Here is a 19,459-nt window from a genome sequence, read left to right as displayed (position 1 = left end):
TAGATTATAGTCTTAAAAAAGCTTTGCGTGATCGAGATGTTGGTATTTGTCCTTGAAGTCGTAGCCTTCGTACAGCTTCACGAAGATGTTTTGGTTGAAGTGGACCAGTATCACCAGCAGCTTCTTCTACATCAAGACCTGAATGATACAAAAAACAGACAATAATAAAATCAACAATTTATTTAAGAAAATAATTAATTATTTTATTTTTATTAATACCTTCTTCTACAATTTCTCCAACAAATACTTTAGCTATTCCAGACATTGCAATGACAACATTTTGTGATACAGAACAACCTGTTATTGTCTGCATAATCTAGAAAAAATACAAATAAATATCAACAATATATTTAATATTTAAATAATATAATATAATAACAATTATTTACTCTTTTAACTGATGCTTTTGGAAATGCTGATCTTCTAAACATTTCATAACGATCCAATTGATTTTCCGTAAAATTCGACACTAAAACTCTTTTAGATAAATAAAAATATAAATTAAAAATTGTCACAATTTAAATATTTTATAAATAAATAAATAGATAAAACTTACTGCATTTTTTCACGCTCTTCTTCTTCTAGCTCACGTTTATTTTTTTCTTTACTCTCTCGTCTATCTTTGATAATTTGTGGTTCAGGTAATTTTGATAAACTCATTTCTGTATCAAATAAATCATCATCATGACTATTATCTAAATTCATTGTTGATAATTTTGTTGGTTTATCAAGTGGAAGAGTAACATCACTATCTTCAATTGACATTGAACGATTTAAATCTACATTATGTTCATTTTCAGAAGAGCTTAATTCTTGCTAAATAAATAAATAAAATTAACAACATTATTATTAATTAATAAACAATATATATAAATCAATAAATATAATATTACCTTTATGTCATGTTCATCAATTTCAATTGAATCATCTTTACTATCATTCATAGATTTATCTTTTGAATTGTCAAGATTATTTAAATCACTATCATTACCCGAGTCATCTTTACCAAATAAATTATCCATTATTTATTTTATTAATTAACTATATTGTTTATTATAAATATTTTGTATATTTGTTGTTGTTTTTGTATTTTAATTTCATAACCTATCATTACAATATATATAAATAAATTTTGTTTATGACAATTGAAAATTAATAACTTGTTGATTAATATTTTCCAATCAAAATACAGTATAATTATGAATAAGAATATTATACTAAATCTTAAATTCTTATATTCATATTATTATTTATTAACCATCATTATATACGATTTTATATATTCATTTATTATTAATATTTAATTATCATATACTATACCATAGTAATCATATTGATAAATATATATAGCATTTGTACAATATTATACATAACAATGTATAAAATTATCTAATATTATATTTGTATGTTTGTATTTTATTGTATAACCTATAAATAAATAAATTCGAGTTGTTGACAATTGAAAATTCACCTTGTTGTTTTTTTTTCCCATCAAACTATATTTAGTGAATTTATTAAACTATAGCTAAAATTCGTGGACCAATGGTAATTCGCTGACGTTAACTTATTTTTTAACCAATCATAATACGACAGCTGGGATTCCAGAAGTATAATTTTTTTGACAGAAAAATCCAACGTGGTATAAATAAAGTCGTCAAAATTGTGTGAGGTTTACATATATATTGTAACGTCGACAAAAAAAATAATTAAAAAACAACTGTTGTTATTTATTCTTGTGCCAAATACTTAAATATTTTAGCTCTTTAAATTTACATTTAATAATTCAGTGAGTACTTTTTGAAATTATTTTTGCCGGTTATCGAGTTTAGCTTGTTCTTGGAAATTATAACCTTAGATAATTGTTTTATCAATAAAATTTGTTAATATTAAATTTATTTATTAATTTTCTATATGGCTTATTGATATTTTAAAACGTATTTAAATCAATTTATAACTATTTTTATAATTATTTTTCCATTAACAATACTCTTTTTTTTTTTTTATTTTTTTTATTTCTAGAATTTTCCTTGACAGTGGGTTGCAATTTGCAAATAGATAAAACAAAAAATTAATTATCTCTTGTAAAGTTGTTAGTTTAATGTTTGTTAAATTAATTTATTTACTTTTTTTTGTAGACATACTACATCATCATGTGGCAAGTAAAATTAATGTCTCTTTTTTTAATCTTGGGATTTGGTTTGTCAGTATCTGCACTGAAAGAAGGCGAATGTGAAGGTAATTTATTTATTTAAATATATGTTTTTATCTTCTATAAATTATTAATTGCTATATTATTATTTTAGTTTGCCAAGCAATAGTTGAAAAATTTTCAAAGACACTTAGCAGTGATGTAAAATCAGACTTTAATAAAATTGAAAGTGAATTTAAAAAGTTTTGTAAAGAAACAAAAGCTAATTCAAAGGAAAATCGTTTTGTAAGTTGTAATTTTTCTTTATATCAAATGGTTATTGGTTATTCAATTATTAACTAAACAACTAATGGTTTTTTTTTTTTTTGCTAAATAAATATACAGTGCTATTATTTGGGTGGATCAAGTGATTCAGCAACTGGTATGCTTGGTGAATTGAGCAAACCTCTATCACGTCATTATCCAGTTGAAAAAATTTGTGAATTATTAAAAAAGAAAGATACACAAATTTGTGATCTTCGATTTGGTAATTATAATGCTTATTTATATTTATTTATCCGATAACTAATTTGCATTTTTTTTATTTTTTCTTTTAAACAGATAAACAAATTGATTTGGAAAAAGTTGTTTTAAAAACACTTAAAGTTCGTGATTTAAAGAAAATTTTAAGTGACTGGGATGAAAATTGTGATGGTTGTATTGAAAAATCTGATTTTATCAAAAGAATCGAAGAACTTAAACCAAAATACTCAACTTCCAAAAAAAGTGAACTTTAAAAAACAAAAAAATAATAATTAACAATAACAATTTATACATTATTTTTTATTCAAAGAAGATAACAAATTTTTAGTTTCTTTTTTCATTTATATATTTGTCAAATCATCTAGATATTTTTAAATAATTTATAGTCGCCAAGTATGAAAGGAAGTACGAAAGAAGTGAGTAAATAAATCATGTAAATCCAAATTTGTTTCTTTTTTTTGTTTTTTTTTTTTTAAATAAACAAAGAAAAAAAAAAAAATATCCAGTGCTTTTAATTAAACTAAAAATACCATATTTTTATTCTTATTATTATTATTAAAAGAATATTAATTACAGGATGGTAATTTGCTCCATTTTCCATTAGCCATGCAAGTAATTTTTTTGATCAAATTGCTATGCTGACATTTGAATGTCAATTGTTCTTGATAAAGATATGATTTACCACTAAGTGTAATGTTACTAGAAACACTTGGTTTACCACATGAAATACGTGGACATCTTCCTTGTATTATTGACCATTTACCATTGGCAAGACACTCGGATGTACCTTGACCAACAAGTCTATGTCCAGGCAAACATTTGTATTGTATAATTTTTCCAATTTGATAATTACCATTAGCAATAGTTTCAGCATTTTGAAGTTTTAATGGATCTGTACAATTTCCTGGTCGACAAAGTGCAAAACCAGACCAAAGTCCAGTTGACATACATGTTGATACATCAACACCCTCAAGTATAAATCCATTTTTACATTTATACTTGACAGTTGAATTAATTTTCCATATTGTTGTTTCTTTATTAACACTACTATTATTTTTATCAATTAAAATGACATTTGTTGAAAGTATTGGTGGTTGACATGTAACACCACTACACAAATTCTCTACCACTAATAATTCTTTTAATTCTTCATCATTTAAATGAATATCTTGTAACATCCAATTACCATTTTCATCACAAATCCACATTATTTCATGATATTTTTTTATCAAACCATTTGTTAAATTAAATACAAAGTTATTATCTTCATTAACACAATGAAGAATTAACTTGTCATTATATTTATCACCAATAATTGCAAGTCTATAATTATTCAAATTATTATTATTAATATTTGATTTTGCAACAAATAATCCAGCAATTATATGACTAGTTATATTTTGACATTTTTTAATAATACATATTGGTATTTCTTGTGACCATTTTTCTGTTTCTTCACAGTATATATTTGTATTATTATGTAATTCATAGCCATCATGACATTCAATTTTTAATTTTTCACCTGGTACTGTTTCTTCAGGTATATTTTTAATAATTCCATTTGTAATATTTGGCAATGGGCATCGTAAAGGTATACAATTTGGTATTGAACCAATCCAACTACCATTTTCATGACATTTTAAATATTCATACTCTGATTGATTATCATCAACATCAAACTTAAATCCATTGTCACAAAAAATTTCTAAAATATCATTAAATTCATATACATCAAGTGGTTTTTCTGTTAAATCAAGGCTAATATTTATTGATGAATGAGATGGTATTTTTGGTGTCAAACAACCAACTGGATAACAAATTGGTTTATCAAAATTCCATTGACCACTTTCATTGCAAGTTAATGTATTATTACCAATTAATTTGAATCCCATATGACAATTAAATTCAATACTTTGTCCAGCTTGAATTATTTTTAAATTCTCACTGTCATCATTAGCCATCAATTGTTTATCAATTATTTTAATTTCACCATTATCAATCATTCCAATGTCATTACAAATAACACCAATACAAGATGGTGATTTACCACTCCAATTACCATCATCATTACACACTCTGCTATTATTACCATAAATATTAAAACCTTCATCACAAGTGTATGTTATCAAATCATCATGATAAAATGATTGTCCATTTATTTGACCATTATTAATATATTCTGGATGTCCACAATAAATTTTTTGACAAATAATATCATCATAGCTTTCCCAGCTACCATTTTTAAGACATTTTTTTTTATAATGCTTATAATTATCATTATTGTATGCAATTTTATAGCCAGTTTGACAAGAAATATGTAATTCAGATTTATCATTAGTTATATTGATGATAAAATTTGATGGATAATTTAATGGTATCAAACAATCATGACAAAATGTACTTTTTAATATTTTAATATTTCCTTTGATAAATTTTTGAATTGATGACCATGGTATCAATGTACCATAATAATCATCACAAGTATTTGTGAGATATTTAATTTTTTCATCCGTCAATGTTGTATTAAAAATATCAAGAAGTGTTATGTTACCAATAAATGATTCTGATGATGAAAATTTACCATTTAAAGTATCTTGTTCTTGTCCAATGACAATACTACCATTAGCTTGTATTTTTTGGTCTTTTAAAAAGTCAATTCCACTCTCACGAATAATACCATTGACATAAATAAACCAGGTGCCCCTTGATGATTCCCAAGTGACACATAAAAAATACCATTGTCCATTGTTTAATATAATGTCAGTTATAATACGTTGACCTTTTATATAAAACACTAGACCATTATAGTCATTAAGTGTTATTTCATTGTCTTGATTATCAGTTGCATATGAAAAAATAGTACCATAATTAAATTTATCAGTTGATTGAAGCCACAGGCAAATTGTAAATTCTGTTAAATTATATTTTGGACCAGGTATTAACACATAATCTGTTATTCCAGGTTTATCGAAATTTATTAAATAATCAGACGTAAGTTTTTCTTGACAATTAATACCATCAAAAGCTAATTGACATTGACATGTATAATTATGCAAATTGTTTAAACAAATACCATCATTTTGACATGGTAATTTTTTACAGTGATTTATTTTAATTGTACAATCATCACCTTCATAACCCAATGGACACTCACATTTGTAACTATTTATTGTTGTTTTTTGATCCATAATATTTATACAAATTGCATTTGGATGACATGGTAACCAGTCACAAGGTAATAATTCACAATGACGACCTAATGATCCTGGTTTACATTGACAATACCAGGTTCCATTTATTGTTGTTAGACATGTTGAGCCTTGTTCACAAATACCAGCTTGACAAGGATTCAATGGAATTTCACAATTTTCACCAGTAAAATCATCAGTACAATTACAAAAAAAATCATTATCACTACTGATACAAGTGGCATTGTTTAAGCATGGATTTGATGTACATTCATCAATATAAATTTCACAATTATCACCAGAATAATTGTCTTTACATTTACAAGTATAATAATTATTTAAATTATTATTTTCATTTGGTATACAAGTACCTTCATTTAGACAAGGTGATGAATCACAGTAATTACGTAACTTTTCACATCTAGAGCCAATAAATCTATCAGAACATTCACAAGAAAATCCAGAATATTCGTTGATGCATTTTCCATTGTTGAGACATGATTCTGAATGACAAAAATTTATATTTTCAATTGGAATACAATGCTGAATACTTGTTGATCCACGATATAATGTTGTTGTTTTTTTTGGACATGATTGACATTGATATTTACCATAATTTGATTGGTAAAAACCAATGTCACACATGTGACATGGTTCCATTGAATATTTTTGATCTTTGTGATATTTTTTTCTCGAATATTTACCTGGTTGACATATTGCAATACAATCATTTTTATTTGCTGAACGAGTACGTTTTGTTGACATTTTATCTGGACATTTTTGACAAATTATTGATGATGGTTTATCCTGATACTCTGATAATGAACAAGCTTGACAAATATTTTTTGTTAAATTATGAAATGTACCAGCTTGACATTTAATACATTTATTTTTTCTTATTATTTTACCTTTTTCACAAATTTTTTTAATATCATTGTCAAATATAATTTTTACATTTAATGCAACATTTGTAAAATTTAATTTATCATTTTTAATCATTGAATTTAATTCACTGTGTAATAATTCATTTTTATTTTTATCATCTGATGATATTTTTGTTAATAATTTAAATTTTATTTCAACAATTTTATTATTATCATTATTTAATAATTTTGTATCATTATATTGATTTGTTGTTAATCTTTTATTTCTTATTTTTTTTATCAGAGAACAATTGAGCAGTTGACTCTTTAATGATTGACAATTAACTCCATTTTTTTCACATAAATTTATTAGCTTTTTTTCGATATCATAATTTACATGATTATTTAACTTTTCATCATGACAAATTGAATTATTTTTTGAGTCTAAATAAACACTTCCACCAAATTCAAATGACGTTGGATATTCGATCCGTGAACAAGATGCTGTATGGGAATTATTCCAAGCTGTTTTTGTATCACAAGTAAGTATTATTTCTTCATTGTCAATTGGATTATCAAAAATGAATCCCTCGTTGCATTTAACAACACATTTAATTATTCCATCATTATTTTCATGACAATTTGTTTGTCCATTTGAAATAACTGGATGATTTTTACAACTATTTTCAACAGTTATATTTATAATGCAATTTATTTTATTGTCACTCGAGTCTATTGCATTGTAAATAATTTGAGTATGTCCAATTGGAAAAAAACTATCAAGCTCATAATTTTTTGTTACCAGTACTTTTTTTTCTGAATTATCATAAAATCTTGGCTCATCCCACGTGACATTTTCAGCACCTTTTGAATTTGTACTTTGAAAAATTGGTGGATCTTTACAGTTTTCAATTGTCGGTGGTTCTTTGTCAATTGTTGTGATGATAAATCTACACTTGGCTTTATTGCCACTTGCATCTTGAGCAATATATGTTATTGTATGAAAACCAATTTTTGATTTCCAAGGTAATACTAAATGTGGTTTTATCCATATACTTGGTTCTTTTCCAGAATTATCAGTTGCTGTTGGTGTTAACCATGTTGGAAGTGAATATTTTTTTCCATCAACTGTTTTCCATACTGAATTTTTTGGGCATACAATTACCGGTGGTACTTTATCAATACATTGATTGATAACTTTTCGATGACTCCATAGACCACGATTACCACCACATTTTCTTTTAGCTGGTCCTTCAAGAGTAAAACCATTTAAACAAGTTATCGTACAATTTGTACCAAAATTTAATTTTTTATTTCCAGTACAAATTTCTGGTATTATTTTACCATTTTCAAATGGTTTTAATGGTTCACATTTAATTTGTTTACAGCTGACTTTTAAACCATCCCAACGTGATACTGGAAGACAATTTCTAAATTTACTTCCAAGAAGTTGATAGCCATGATCACATTTAAATTTACACTGTGTATCAATTGGAAATGCCAATGATTCAGAATTTGTTATTTCAATATTATAATTATTATTATCATCATCATGTTGACATTCAATTTGACCATGTGTTGGTGCACGAATAATTGGACATGTTTTTACTAAATAAATATATAGAAAAAAATTAGTTTTAATTATTAATAATAATAATAATTTGATAAAAATAACTTACAAAGACATTGAGTTTCGATTCCTGACCATGTTCCATCAATTCGACAAAGTTTTATGCTATTACCAACAAGACGAAAGCCAATTTTACATCTTAATCCACAAGCAGCATTAACAGCATTATTACAATTTGATTTAACTAAATAACCATTTTCTGGTACTATTAATTTTGGACATGTTATTGCTATTGACAAATCATCAAATTAATTATATATTAAAATATGTATCAAGTGTTTTATTTTTTGTTGATGTATAAAGAAACTTACCTTCACAGTTGGATCCATTTGTTGTATATCCAAAACCACATACACAATCATCAGCAGAAATTGCTGGTATTTTTAAAGTAACATGATTAACATTGGGACAAGAGACACAATGTTCTGATGAATCTCCAGATATTTCTACTTGGCCATATGTTCCATTTGGACATGCTAAAACAAAATTAATATGCTATTCTTTTTTTTTTATTCAATTTTAGATATTTTTTTTTTTTTTTCTCACGATGACAAGAGCCTTGTAGACCAGATCCATAATAACCAGTTGGACAGAGACAAGCTAAATGACCACTAGTACTACCACAAGTACAGTCTGCTATTTTATCACAACAATCATCAATTGTTTTGTTATTATTATCAACAATTACATTTAAAGAACTACAAAGTTGTTGACATGATTTTTTAGATTTTAAACGAATATATTTTCCTACTTGAAGATCTAAAAAAGCGAAAAAAAAATCATTTAAATAATCAGCTTGATAAGATAAAATATAAATAATAATTTACCATGATGAAGTGCATGATGAGCCAATACTTGAAATTCTTTAAAACTATCAAGAAAATAACTGTGTGTATGTCCAGGTTGAGTTGATATATAATCAAGCTCTTCAACATTACCAGTTCTTATGCCAAATGTTAATATTGTTGTACCAATATTTTTTAATAATATTGATACTGGTTTTGGATCACCACCATTACTAAATCCATCAGTTATTAAAAATACAACTTTTTTTGCATTCTCACGACTATTTTTTAATATTTTCTTGATAATATAAATAATATTATAATTAATAAAAAATATATTTTTAATTATTATAAATATTAAAATACTTACAAGTGTTTCTAAAAGTGCACCACGTGTATATGTTGCACCACCGGTATAATTAATATTATTTAATTCTTCATTTAATAATGTACATTTATTACCATGATAATTATTTTTACTTATTTGATCAATATTTTTAATAATCATTCTTTTACCAGCAAATGTTATTATGGCTATTTTTGTTGATGTTTCATCAATACTTAAATCTGATAATACTTTTCTTACAAAATTTAATTCACTTTGAAAATTATCATGGCCAACTGATGATGATGCATCAATTAAAAAAACAATATCCATCTGTTAATAAATTATTATTTATTATTTATTAGCTTATAAATTTCGAGATATTTTTCATTTTTTATTTATTTACCATATCTGAGTCATTACGAAAATTATCAATATGATTTCTCAATGAATTTGATAAAATATCAATTTTTTGAAAATTATAATTTTCATTATTTTTCATTGTTTTTAAATATCTTTTAAATGGTTTATTATTTTTTATTTTTTCACTTCCTGTTTGATAATAATCAGTAGTATCATTTGAACGCAAATTATCATCATAAAAACATGATAAATTTTTTATGTTAAATATCAATAATAATAATATTAATAAATAACGTGACATTTTATTTATCAATTTATTAATTATAATATTGATATTTATTATTCCCAGTGTTTGACACAGTTCTATGAATTATTTTTATTTTATTTAACTGTGGCCACTCATCGCAATGAGTGGCTATCGCAATGAGATAGCAACACCAATAAAAACAAGACAGGATAACAGTGTTGCTCTTTGTTCATTCAAATCATTTAATTATATAAAAAAAAAAAAAAAAATCAAATATAAAATAACAATATCAATTTAAGTATATAATTATAATTTTTTATTTAAAATTTCTAGATAGTAATTTTCGATTTTCAATAGAAAAAATGTTTCGATAATTTATACCACGTGGTAAAATAAAAATAATGAAAGAATGTGTACCCATGTGTTTAGAAAACGAGTGATGAATGGACATGAATATATTTTTGACCTGAACTTGGGAGAAGGATACACATTTAGACTGAAAAAATAAGAAAAAAAAACAGAAAAAAAAAAAAAAAAAAATACATAAGCTCCACAAGTGTTGCCTGACTGGATTTATTCTACAAACAGCGACTGATACAACTGGAATTTATTTTTCTCAAATTGTTTTAATACTGCTTAATTATAATTATGAATTTTTTATTTTTAATTGGCATTATTTGGTGTTGTTGTGTTGACGTAATGAGTTTATCACATAAACGTAATTTACAAAATATCATGCCAAGAAATGTGCAACACATCAATGATGAACTTGGACATTGTGCATCTGTTGATTTTATCATGGGACAACTTGGAATTGTCAATGTATTGGCATTCCTTGATGGCTCATGGCCATTCAGCTACAAACAAGCTACAATGTAAGTACCATAATTAAACTTTAATTTTATTTTACAATAATAATTTAAATTTACTATTTTATTTTTTTTTTCTATAAAAGGTTGAAACAACTTAAAGATCGTTTAGAAAAATCTGGTTTTCCTGATGCACTTTTTTTTGTTATAACACCCATGTCAATTGACAATAATAAAGATGATAATAATATTGAAGCTGAAGCATGGGAGAATGTCTCACCTGATGAAGCAATGGAAATATCATCAGGTTTATTAAATTATAAACCAATTGAAGAAATAATACCATCTGATATGATATTAATTAAAGACAATGATGAATTAAATATATGGAAAAAATTAAAAGGTACTCGTGATCAAATAATGGTGATTGATCGTTGTGGCAGATTAGCATATCAAGTTATTGTACCATGGAGTATTTTGCATTTACCTTATGTTAAAGCAGCAATAGTATCAACGCACAATGACAATCCATGTGGTGTTTGTGATTCATATGGAAAAATAATTGAATATGATCCAGAATTACCAATTGATAATGATGAATCACTTGTTAATAGTAATCTCATTGAAGTGACATCACAATTACCAGTTGTTGTTGATGAAGATATTACAGTAACAAATATTCCAGATGAAAAAATTATAAATAATAATAATGATAAATTTGTATTACCAGAGTTGAAAATAATTATGCATGCACCACATTATCATAGTGGTCATAGTGGTCATAGTGGTGATGGTGATAATTCAAAAAATGATTATCTAGTTCTTAAAACAGGTGATATTGATTATCATGGCCATCTTGATGATAATGAAAATTTAATAACAAAAAGTAATATTATCAATGAAAATATTATTTTTGATAAAGATGAAGGTCCTGGTTTGTATGGTGAAGTTGTAGACTTTTGGCGTGATGAAATTGATGCTGATGTTGATCAATCAGTTACTGAAAATATTGAAATTAATAATTCAATTGACAGTGTTACAAATATACCTGAATACACTGTTGAAGATGAAGAATCACAAAGTAAAATGATTGCACATTATAGTCGTCTTTTACCATGGATTAATTATATCTTGAAAAATTAAATTATTAAAATTGATTGTAGTATTTTTTAGATTGAAGCAGTATTTATTGTAAACTAAAAATAATTTATTTATATTTTTGCAAATAATAAAAATATAAAATATAAAGTTTAATGGTTATTTTGTTGTTTTTTTTTTTTTTTGTTTAGATGAATAATAATTAAATTAGCTTATGACTTTCATCATGGTAATCAGAATCATCATCATCATCATCGTCATCAGAATCAAGTATTTCATTATTATTTTTCATTTTCATTATTGTTAGTTGTGATTTTTTTTCTTGTTCATCATCAGATCCATCAGATTGTGTTGAACTTAATGAAGAACTTGAATCACTGCTGCTTGAACTGTCACTTGTTGATGAATCACTATCAGAATCTGAGTCACTAGAATCACTAGAATCACTTGTATCACTTGAATCACTTGTACAACTAAAACAATAAATAATAAATTATATAAAAATTATTTAAATTAAATTTTTATGAAAATAAATAAATAAATATTTATATATTTACCTATTATTTTTTACATCATCATTGTTTATGACAATATTATTTATGTCATTTGTCATATTATGAATTTGATTTTCAATAATAAGATTATTTTCTTTATTTTTATTTTCTTCATCTTCTTTTATGCATGACCATGCAGCTGCTTCTAATTCAACAATTTGTAAATCCATGTCTTCTTTTTTTGGTATAATATTATCAAGACTTGTATCAATTGATTCAATAATTTTATCTGGTATTTTTTGTAACCAAATTAAATAATCTCTTATGTATAATTGATTTAGAATATATCTTGGTTCAAATGAATTATTAAATAATTCATAAATTTCACAAAAACGTTTGATTATTAGCTTTTTTCCAAGTTTTATAATTTTTTTAACATCATCAAGTATCATCATTGACAATGTCCAGTGTCTAAAACGTTGAAAACAAAGTGATCTTCTCATACATGTATTAACAACTTCTTTAATATTTGTATAATTATTAAACCATGATAATGTTGCACTTAATTTATTAATATTAAAACTACTTTCAGCAGTATTTTCATCAAGTGTTGTTCTGTGATTATAACAACTGCTAAATAATATATCAACAATACCAAATAATGCATTTTGAATTTCATTATCATCAAGTATAAATTCTTTATTTGGTAATTCTTTAAGAATATCTAATTCTTTACTTGTAAAATTTATATTTTCTTTAGTTAAATCATACCAAAATGGCTTGAATGTTAAACTCAATTCAAGTTCATCAATTGGATCAAATAAATCAGCAAGATAATGTTCATCTTCAAATTTATTTGTTTCATCATTGACTCTTAGTGTTTTACGTTCATTCATTGGTGTTGTATCTGGTGATGGTAAATCAACAACATCTGTTAACCAACCTGGATCAAATGCTGATAATGCTCCACTTATTTTATTAGCAAAACCATATTTTGGAGCATTTAATGATGATACTATGATATTTGAAGCAACAGATTGTGGAAAATGCCATTCATTATCATCATTATTTGTATTTTGATCATCAGTTGATATATTTTGAGCTACTGGATTACCAATAACTTCAATAATTGGTCCAACATTTGGTACTTTTTCTTTACGTGGTGCTAACAATGTTGTTATCATGTCTAAATTATCAAAATATTCACCAGCTTTAACTTTTGGAAATTTTAATAAAAATGTACCAGTGTCACAGTCATATGAACCAGATGCAAAATCATTTTCAATTATTTCACCAGGTAAATTTAATCTGTAATAATTTATTATATTAATAAAACAAGTTTTACTACATTGTGTTATTTATAGCTATAGTCCTCTTTTTATTTTTTTATTTACCTCAAATAGAATGGTGGTGATGAAAAATAAAATTCTGTTCCTTCAACAGATATTTCAGTTTCTTTAATATTTGCATAACGTGCATAAATTTTAATTGTAACGTCATTGTCAGTTTGTGACAATTCAAATTGTGGTGTCAACATTTTTTTAATTAATTAATTGATAAATTTATTAGGTACCTATATTGTTTATTAAAAAATGCTTTTCTTCTTCTTGAACTCTCTCTTGCTCTCTCTTTAACATGTGTTTTTTTTTTTTTTTTTAGAGATGGTAAAGATTAGTAGAAATTTTTTTTACCGATTTTAATTAACCTAGCCTAACCTTCCCACTCTCTCTTAAAAAAAAAAAAAAAATAGAGAGAGAGAACGAGAGAGAAAGAGAGAGAAAAAAAAAAATATGTATTTCAAAAACCATGTGTTGATGGCTGGTTAAATTGGTTATGTATTTTACAGTATTTTATAATTTGCACATGATTTAGCTGTTATTAAAAACAAAAAATAAAATAATTAAAAATAAAAAATGGCATTTAGATCAGGTATGCCTTTAAAGGCATCAGCAAAACATCATGCTCTAGAAACTTTGACATTTTTAATGTACACAGCAGATGAAATAAGAAAATTGAGTGTTGTTGAAATAACAACACCACAATCATTTAATGTCTTGGGTCATCCTTATAATAATGGACTTTATGATCCACGAATGGGTAAGATAATATTTTGTATAATAATGATAAATAAATATATTAATAATGATTAAAATATTGTCACAACAGGTCCAATTAGTGATAAATCAGATCCATGTGGTACATGTGGTAAAAATATATCACAATGTACTGGTCATTTTGGTAGTATTGAATTACCTTTACCAGTTGTTAATGCAATATTTTATAAACAATATACAACAATAATAAAATTAAGTTGTTTAGAATGTTGCACAATTCAATTAACAATGAAAACAAAAGAAACATTTATTGAAGAAATGAAAAATGTAAATGAAAATTCATTTTTAGAAGTTGATGAATTTCAAAAAAAAATTGATACATTATTATCAACAATATCATTAAAGAAATATAATAAATGTATTAATAAATCATGTGGTAAATCATTTGAAAAAGCATATGTCAGTAGAAATAAAATATTAATAAGTAAATATGATAATAATAAAGATGATAATGATAATGTTAATGATAGTAAAACAAGTAAAAAAAAATTATTAACACCAAAAGAAGGAAAAAATATATTACGTAAAATATGGATAAATGATAGTGAACTATTAAAATTAATATTACCATGTTTGAAATTTGTTGAACTTGATAACCCAACAGATATATTTTTTAATGATGTTGTTGCTGTATTACCACCAACAGTACGTCCAACAAATTATGTTGATGGACAAATGATTGAACATCCACAGACTTTAATATACAAATCAATTATGGAAGATTGTTTAATACTACGTAATATTATTAAAGTTATACAAGATAAAGATACAAGTAAATTGTCAGATGAAAATATAACATTATTTGATAAACTAGTTGGTAATACATCAACTGAAAAATTAAATATTGCATGGGAATCATTACAATCAAATGTTGATCATTTAATGGATCGTAATATAAATACAACTCATGATTCAGCAAATGTACAAGGTGTTAAACAAATAATTGAAAAAAAAGCTGGTATAATACGTATGCATATGATGGGTAAACGTGTTAATTTTGCTGCACGTTCAGTCATAACACCAGATCCAAATTTGAATATTGATGAAATTGGTATACCAGAAGCATTTGCATTAAAATTAACATATCCAGTACCAGTTACAACATGGAATTGTGTTGAATTACGTAAATTAATAATGAATGGACCAAATATATATCCTGGTGCTGTTATGATTGAAGATGAATTTGGTTTTGTTAAACGTTTAAATCCAAATGATGATGTATCACGTGAAGCAATATCAAAAAGATTATTAACACCTGGTGAAAAAATTGATAAATATTTTGATGGTATTAAAATAGTACATCGTCATTTACAAAATGGTGATATATTATTATTAAATCGTCAACCAACATTACATAGACCAAGTTTAATGGCACATAAAGCAAGAATATTAAAAGGTGAAAAAACAATACGTATGCATTATTCAAATTGTAAATCATATAATGCTGATTTTGATGGTGATGAAATGAATGTACATTTTCCACAAGGTGAATTGGCACGTAGTGAGGGTTATAATATTGCAAATGTATCAAATAATTATCTTGTACCAAAAGATGGTACACCACTTGGTGGTTTAATTCAAGATCATGTTATATCTGGTGTTAAGTTAACAGTACGTGGTGAATTTTTTTCACGTGAAGATTATTTTCAACTTGTTTATGCTGGTTTACCTGATCATCGTGGTGATATTATAACATTACCACCAACAATATTAAAACCAATACAATTATGGTCTGGTAAACAAGTTGTATCAACAGTTATTATCAATTTAATACCAAAAAATAAAGCTAAAATTAATTTAACTGCTGGTACTAAAATTAGTGAAAAAGATTGGCAAATTGAAAAACCAAGAAAATGGAAATGCGGCAATGAATTTAGCGACAGTAAGACAATGTCAGAAGCACAACTTATCATTAGAAATGGTGAATTATTATCTGGTGTATTGGATAAAACACATGATGGTGCAACAACATATGGTCTTATACATTGTACATATGAACTTTATGGTGGTGAATGCTCAAGTCGTATGTTATCATCATTTGGTAAATTATTTTTAGCACATTTACAAATAACTGGTTTTACACTTGGTATACATGATATTCTTCTTGTTCCGGAAATTGAAAAATATCGTCGTAAACAAATTAAAAAATATCGTCAAATTGGTGATAAAATACAAAAAGATATATTAGAATTATCTGATGATAATAATTTAACACATGCGGAAACTATTGAAAAAATTGAAGAATCATATTCAACAAATCCCAAATTTCGTGCAACAGTTGATTCAAAATATAAAGAACATTTAAGTCCATTTACTGGTGATATGAATAATATATGTGTTAAAAATGGTTTATTAAAAAAATTTCCATCAAATAATTTACAATTAATGGTACAATCTGGTGCAAAAGGTTCAACAGTTAATACAATGCAAATATCTGGTCATTTAGGACAAATTGAGCTTGAAGGTAAAAGACCACCATTAATGATTAGTGGTAGAAGTTTACCAAGTTTTGCACCATATGATTCATCACCAAGAGCTGGTGGTTTTATTGATGGTAGATTTATGACTGGTATTGAACCACAAGAATTTTTTTTTCATTGTATGGCTGGACGTGAGGGTCTCATTGATACTGCTGTTAAAACAAGTCGTTCTGGTTATCTTCAACGTTGTTGTGTTAAACATCTTGAGGGTATTACTGTACAATATGATTTATCAGTACGTGATTTTGATGGTTCATTGATACAATTATTGTATGGTGAAGATGGTCTTGATATTGGTGCATCAAAATTCTTGACAAAACAACAAATTGATTTTTTGGCAAATAATAAAGATGCTATACTTGGTGGACAAGATAATATTATTGATAATATTAAAGGTGAAAAATTAAATGAACGTCTTGAGTTACTTGTTGATGATTATATAAAAAATAATAGTAAAAAACTTTACAATAATAATATGATTAGTAAAAAAGATTTACGTAATATATTATTAGTTAAATGTGTTAAAGCAATGTGTCCACCAGGTGAAGCTGTTGGTTTATTAGCAGCACAATCAATTGGTGAACCATCAACACAAATGACATTGAATACATTTCATTTTGCTGGTCGTGGTGAAATGAATGTCACACTTGGTATACCAAGATTACGTGAAATATTAATGACTGCTTCGAAAAATATTAAAACACCAAGTATGGAAATACCATTTAAAAATAATATTGAAAAATTTGATAAAAAATCAAATAAATTAAAAATTAAATTAACTAAATGTGTACTTAGTGATATACTCAAAGAAATTAATATTGAAAGAAAATTATCAAAATATCCAGAGAGACAACTTGAGTATCAATTAGAAATGATATTTTTACCACATAAATATTATAAACATAAATTTTGTATATCATCATATGAAGCATTAATTAAAACTGAAGAACAATTTTATCATTACTTTTTTAAAGAATTAAAAAAAATAATATCTACTGAGGATAAATCATTAATTAAAATTGATACAGTTAAAAAAGATAATGATCAAAAAAAAGATGCATCACTTGATGATGATGATGACGATGATAATTATAATTCAAATAAAAAAAAACAACATGCTTATGGTGAATCACATATATCATCTGATGAGGATGATGATGATGCTGCTGCTGGTGATGAGGATGCAACAGCATCAAAAAAAAAATCGAAACGTCAAGAAAATCAAGAATACGATGATGATGATTCTGAAGATGATAATAAAGATGATAAAAATGATGATAATGAAAATGATGATAATGTCGATGATAATGAGAATATTAAAAAAGAAAATACACAAAATGATAATGATGAAGATGATGAAGTTAAATTAATATCCAAAAAGAAAAAAAAAAATGAATTAAAATCACGTAAACAAGATGTCATAGAAAGTTCTGATTATGCACATGATTATATTTATGATGAAAATAAATCACTCTGGTCAAAATTCACATTTAAACTTGATTTAAAATTATTAAAAACAGATTTAACAACAGCAATACGTACAGCTGCTAGTAAAACAATTTTATGGGAAGTTAAAGAAATAAAACGTGCATTTATATATAAAAATGATGAAAAGAAAAATGAATTATTATTAAAAACAGATGGTATTAACATCAATGAAATGTATAAATATCGTGATATACTTGATATCAATAGACTCTATTCAAATGACATATACAGAATATCACAAACTTATGGTATTGAAGCAGCAACAAATATTATATTTCAAGAAGTTAAAAATGTATTTAAATTGTATGGTATTACTGTTGATTCACGTCATTTATCATTAATTGCTGATTACATGACATTGGATGGAACATTTAAACCACTGAGTCGTGCTGGTATGGAAGACTCAACATCACCATTGTTGCAAATGAGTTTTGAAAGTTCAGTTGGTTTTTTGAAAGATGCAACAATAAAAGGTAATTTTTTTTATTTAAATTTTCATCATCAGTTTATTTTTTTAATAATTAATTAAATAATTTAATGTTTTTTTTTTTTTTTTTAGCTAAAACTGATTTCTTGGTATCACCATCGAGTCGTTTGATGATTGGTCAACCATGTAAATCTGGTACTGGATGCTTTGGTCTTTATCTCAAGACACCAGCAATGAAAACATCAACATCATTGGCATAAAAAATATTATAATCATTTGTATTGATTCAATGAAATTACATGAAAAATTTTTAATAATAAAATAATATCAGCCGAGTATTTAATTTAACGTATATTGTTTATTTTATTTTTTTATATTAATACAAGCATTTTAACAAATGAAAGAGTGCAGTCGATGCAAAATATTAATAATTTAATAATCAAACTTGAAATGCCATAAGTAAAAAATAAAGAAAAT

At 25.4% G+C, this 19,459-nt stretch overlaps 6 protein-coding genes across 6 annotated transcripts; 3 read left to right on the top strand and 3 right to left on the bottom strand.

The window, feature by feature from the left end:
* Window positions 1-4: 4 nt before the first annotated feature.
* Window positions 5-1,097, bottom strand: LOC122860546 (transcription initiation factor TFIID subunit 11). The gene is made up of 5 exons (XM_044164397.1): window positions 894-1,097; window positions 557-816; window positions 390-477; window positions 220-316; window positions 5-138 (listed from the first exon to the last, which is right to left on the bottom strand). The coding sequence occupies exons 1-5, from the start codon at window positions 1,020-1,022 to the stop codon at window positions 5-7; spliced, it is 708 nt and encodes a 235-aa protein (XP_044020332.1). The 5' UTR covers window positions 1,023-1,097.
* Window positions 1,098-1,575: 478 nt separating this feature from the next.
* Window positions 1,576-3,165, top strand: LOC122860545 (mesencephalic astrocyte-derived neurotrophic factor homolog). Its single transcript, XM_044164396.1, has 5 exons — window positions 1,576-1,786; window positions 2,136-2,235; window positions 2,304-2,434; window positions 2,534-2,675; window positions 2,750-3,165. Exons 2-5 carry the CDS (start codon window positions 2,151-2,153, stop codon window positions 2,923-2,925), a joined length of 534 nt encoding a protein of 177 aa, XP_044020331.1. The 5' UTR covers window positions 1,576-1,786; window positions 2,136-2,150; the 3' UTR covers window positions 2,926-3,165.
* LOC122847802 (sushi, von Willebrand factor type A, EGF and pentraxin domain-containing protein 1-like) lies at window positions 3,074-10,233 on the bottom strand. The gene is made up of 8 exons (XM_044145661.1): window positions 9,869-10,233; window positions 9,508-9,795; window positions 9,180-9,435; window positions 8,899-9,111; window positions 8,664-8,828; window positions 8,402-8,581; window positions 6,970-8,330; window positions 3,074-6,789 (listed from the first exon to the last, which is right to left on the bottom strand). Exons 1-8 carry the CDS (start codon window positions 10,124-10,126, stop codon window positions 3,238-3,240), a joined length of 6,273 nt encoding a protein of 2,090 aa, XP_044001596.1. The 5' UTR covers window positions 10,127-10,233; the 3' UTR covers window positions 3,074-3,237.
* A 55-nt stretch (window positions 10,234-10,288) lies between these two features.
* On the top strand, window positions 10,289-12,131 carry LOC122860544. The gene is made up of 2 exons (XM_044164395.1): window positions 10,289-10,947; window positions 11,028-12,131. Exons 1-2 carry the CDS (start codon window positions 10,721-10,723, stop codon window positions 12,022-12,024), a joined length of 1,224 nt encoding a protein of 407 aa, XP_044020330.1. The 5' UTR covers window positions 10,289-10,720; the 3' UTR covers window positions 12,025-12,131.
* LOC122860542 (protein SHQ1 homolog) lies at window positions 12,047-14,130 on the bottom strand. Its single transcript, XM_044164394.1, has 3 exons — window positions 13,868-14,130; window positions 12,537-13,781; window positions 12,047-12,452 (listed from the first exon to the last, which is right to left on the bottom strand). The coding sequence occupies exons 1-3, from the start codon at window positions 14,008-14,010 to the stop codon at window positions 12,182-12,184; spliced, it is 1,659 nt and encodes a 552-aa protein (XP_044020329.1). The 5' UTR covers window positions 14,011-14,130; the 3' UTR covers window positions 12,047-12,181.
* Window positions 14,131-14,262: 132 nt separating this feature from the next.
* On the top strand, window positions 14,263-19,312 carry LOC122860537 (DNA-directed RNA polymerase I subunit RPA1). The gene is made up of 3 exons (XM_044164389.1): window positions 14,263-14,570; window positions 14,640-19,028; window positions 19,115-19,312. The coding sequence occupies exons 1-3, from the start codon at window positions 14,387-14,389 to the stop codon at window positions 19,240-19,242; spliced, it is 4,701 nt and encodes a 1,566-aa protein (XP_044020324.1). The 5' UTR covers window positions 14,263-14,386; the 3' UTR covers window positions 19,243-19,312.
* Window positions 19,313-19,459: the final 147 nt, after the last annotated feature.

The sequence above is a fragment of the Aphidius gifuensis genome, linkage group LG1, assembly GCF_014905175.1.
Source record: "Aphidius gifuensis isolate YNYX2018 linkage group LG1, ASM1490517v1, whole genome shotgun sequence".
In the NCBI taxonomy this organism is placed as follows: Eukaryota; Metazoa; Arthropoda; class Insecta; order Hymenoptera; family Braconidae; genus Aphidius; species Aphidius gifuensis.
The sequence above is the reverse complement of the archived record's forward strand: the minus strand, read 5'-3'. Positions and strand labels throughout refer to the sequence as shown.

Coding starts and splice junctions, on each gene's coding strand:
- LOC122860546 (XM_044164397.1), bottom strand. CDS start 1,022: ATGGATAATTTATTTGGTAAAGATGACTCGGGTAATGATAGTGATTTA. Junction 817..893: donor TTGATGAACATGACATAAAG/GTAATATTATAT, acceptor TTATTTATTTAG/CAAGAATTAAGCTCTTCTGA. Junction 317..389: donor CAAAAGCATCAGTTAAAAGA/GTAAATAATTGT, acceptor TATTTTTTCTAG/ATTATGCAGACAATAACAGG.
- LOC122860545 (XM_044164396.1), top strand. CDS start 2,151: ATGTGGCAAGTAAAATTAATGTCTCTTTTTTTAATCTTGGGATTTGGT. Junction 2,236..2,303: donor GAAAGAAGGCGAATGTGAAG/GTAATTTATTTA, acceptor TTATTATTTTAG/TTTGCCAAGCAATAGTTGAA. Junction 2,435..2,533: donor ATTCAAAGGAAAATCGTTTT/GTAAGTTGTAAT, acceptor ATAAATATACAG/TGCTATTATTTGGGTGGATC.
- LOC122847802 (XM_044145661.1), bottom strand. CDS start 10,126: ATGTCACGTTATTTATTAATATTATTATTATTGATATTTAACATAAAA. Junction 9,796..9,868: donor TTCGTAATGACTCAGATATG/GTAAATAAATAA, acceptor ATTTATTAACAG/ATGGATATTGTTTTTTTAAT. Junction 8,331..8,401: donor AATCGAAACTCAATGTCTTT/GTAAGTTATTTT, acceptor ATATTTATTTAG/TAAAAACATGTCCAATTATT.
- LOC122860544 (XM_044164395.1), top strand. CDS start 10,721: ATGAATTTTTTATTTTTAATTGGCATTATTTGGTGTTGTTGTGTTGAC. Junction 10,948..11,027: donor AGCTACAAACAAGCTACAAT/GTAAGTACCATA, acceptor TTTCTATAAAAG/GTTGAAACAACTTAAAGATC.
- LOC122860542 (XM_044164394.1), bottom strand. CDS start 14,010: ATGTTGACACCACAATTTGAATTGTCACAAACTGACAATGACGTTACA. Junction 13,782..13,867: donor TCACCACCATTCTATTTGAG/GTAAATAAAAAA, acceptor AAATTATTACAG/ATTAAATTTACCTGGTGAAA. Junction 12,453..12,536: donor GATGATGTAAAAAATAATAG/GTAAATATATAA, acceptor TTATTGTTTTAG/TTGTACAAGTGATTCAAGTG.
- LOC122860537 (XM_044164389.1), top strand. CDS start 14,387: ATGGCATTTAGATCAGGTATGCCTTTAAAGGCATCAGCAAAACATCAT. Junction 14,571..14,639: donor ACTTTATGATCCACGAATGG/GTAAGATAATAT, acceptor TTGTCACAACAG/GTCCAATTAGTGATAAATCA. Junction 19,029..19,114: donor GAAAGATGCAACAATAAAAG/GTAATTTTTTTT, acceptor TTTTTTTTTTAG/CTAAAACTGATTTCTTGGTA.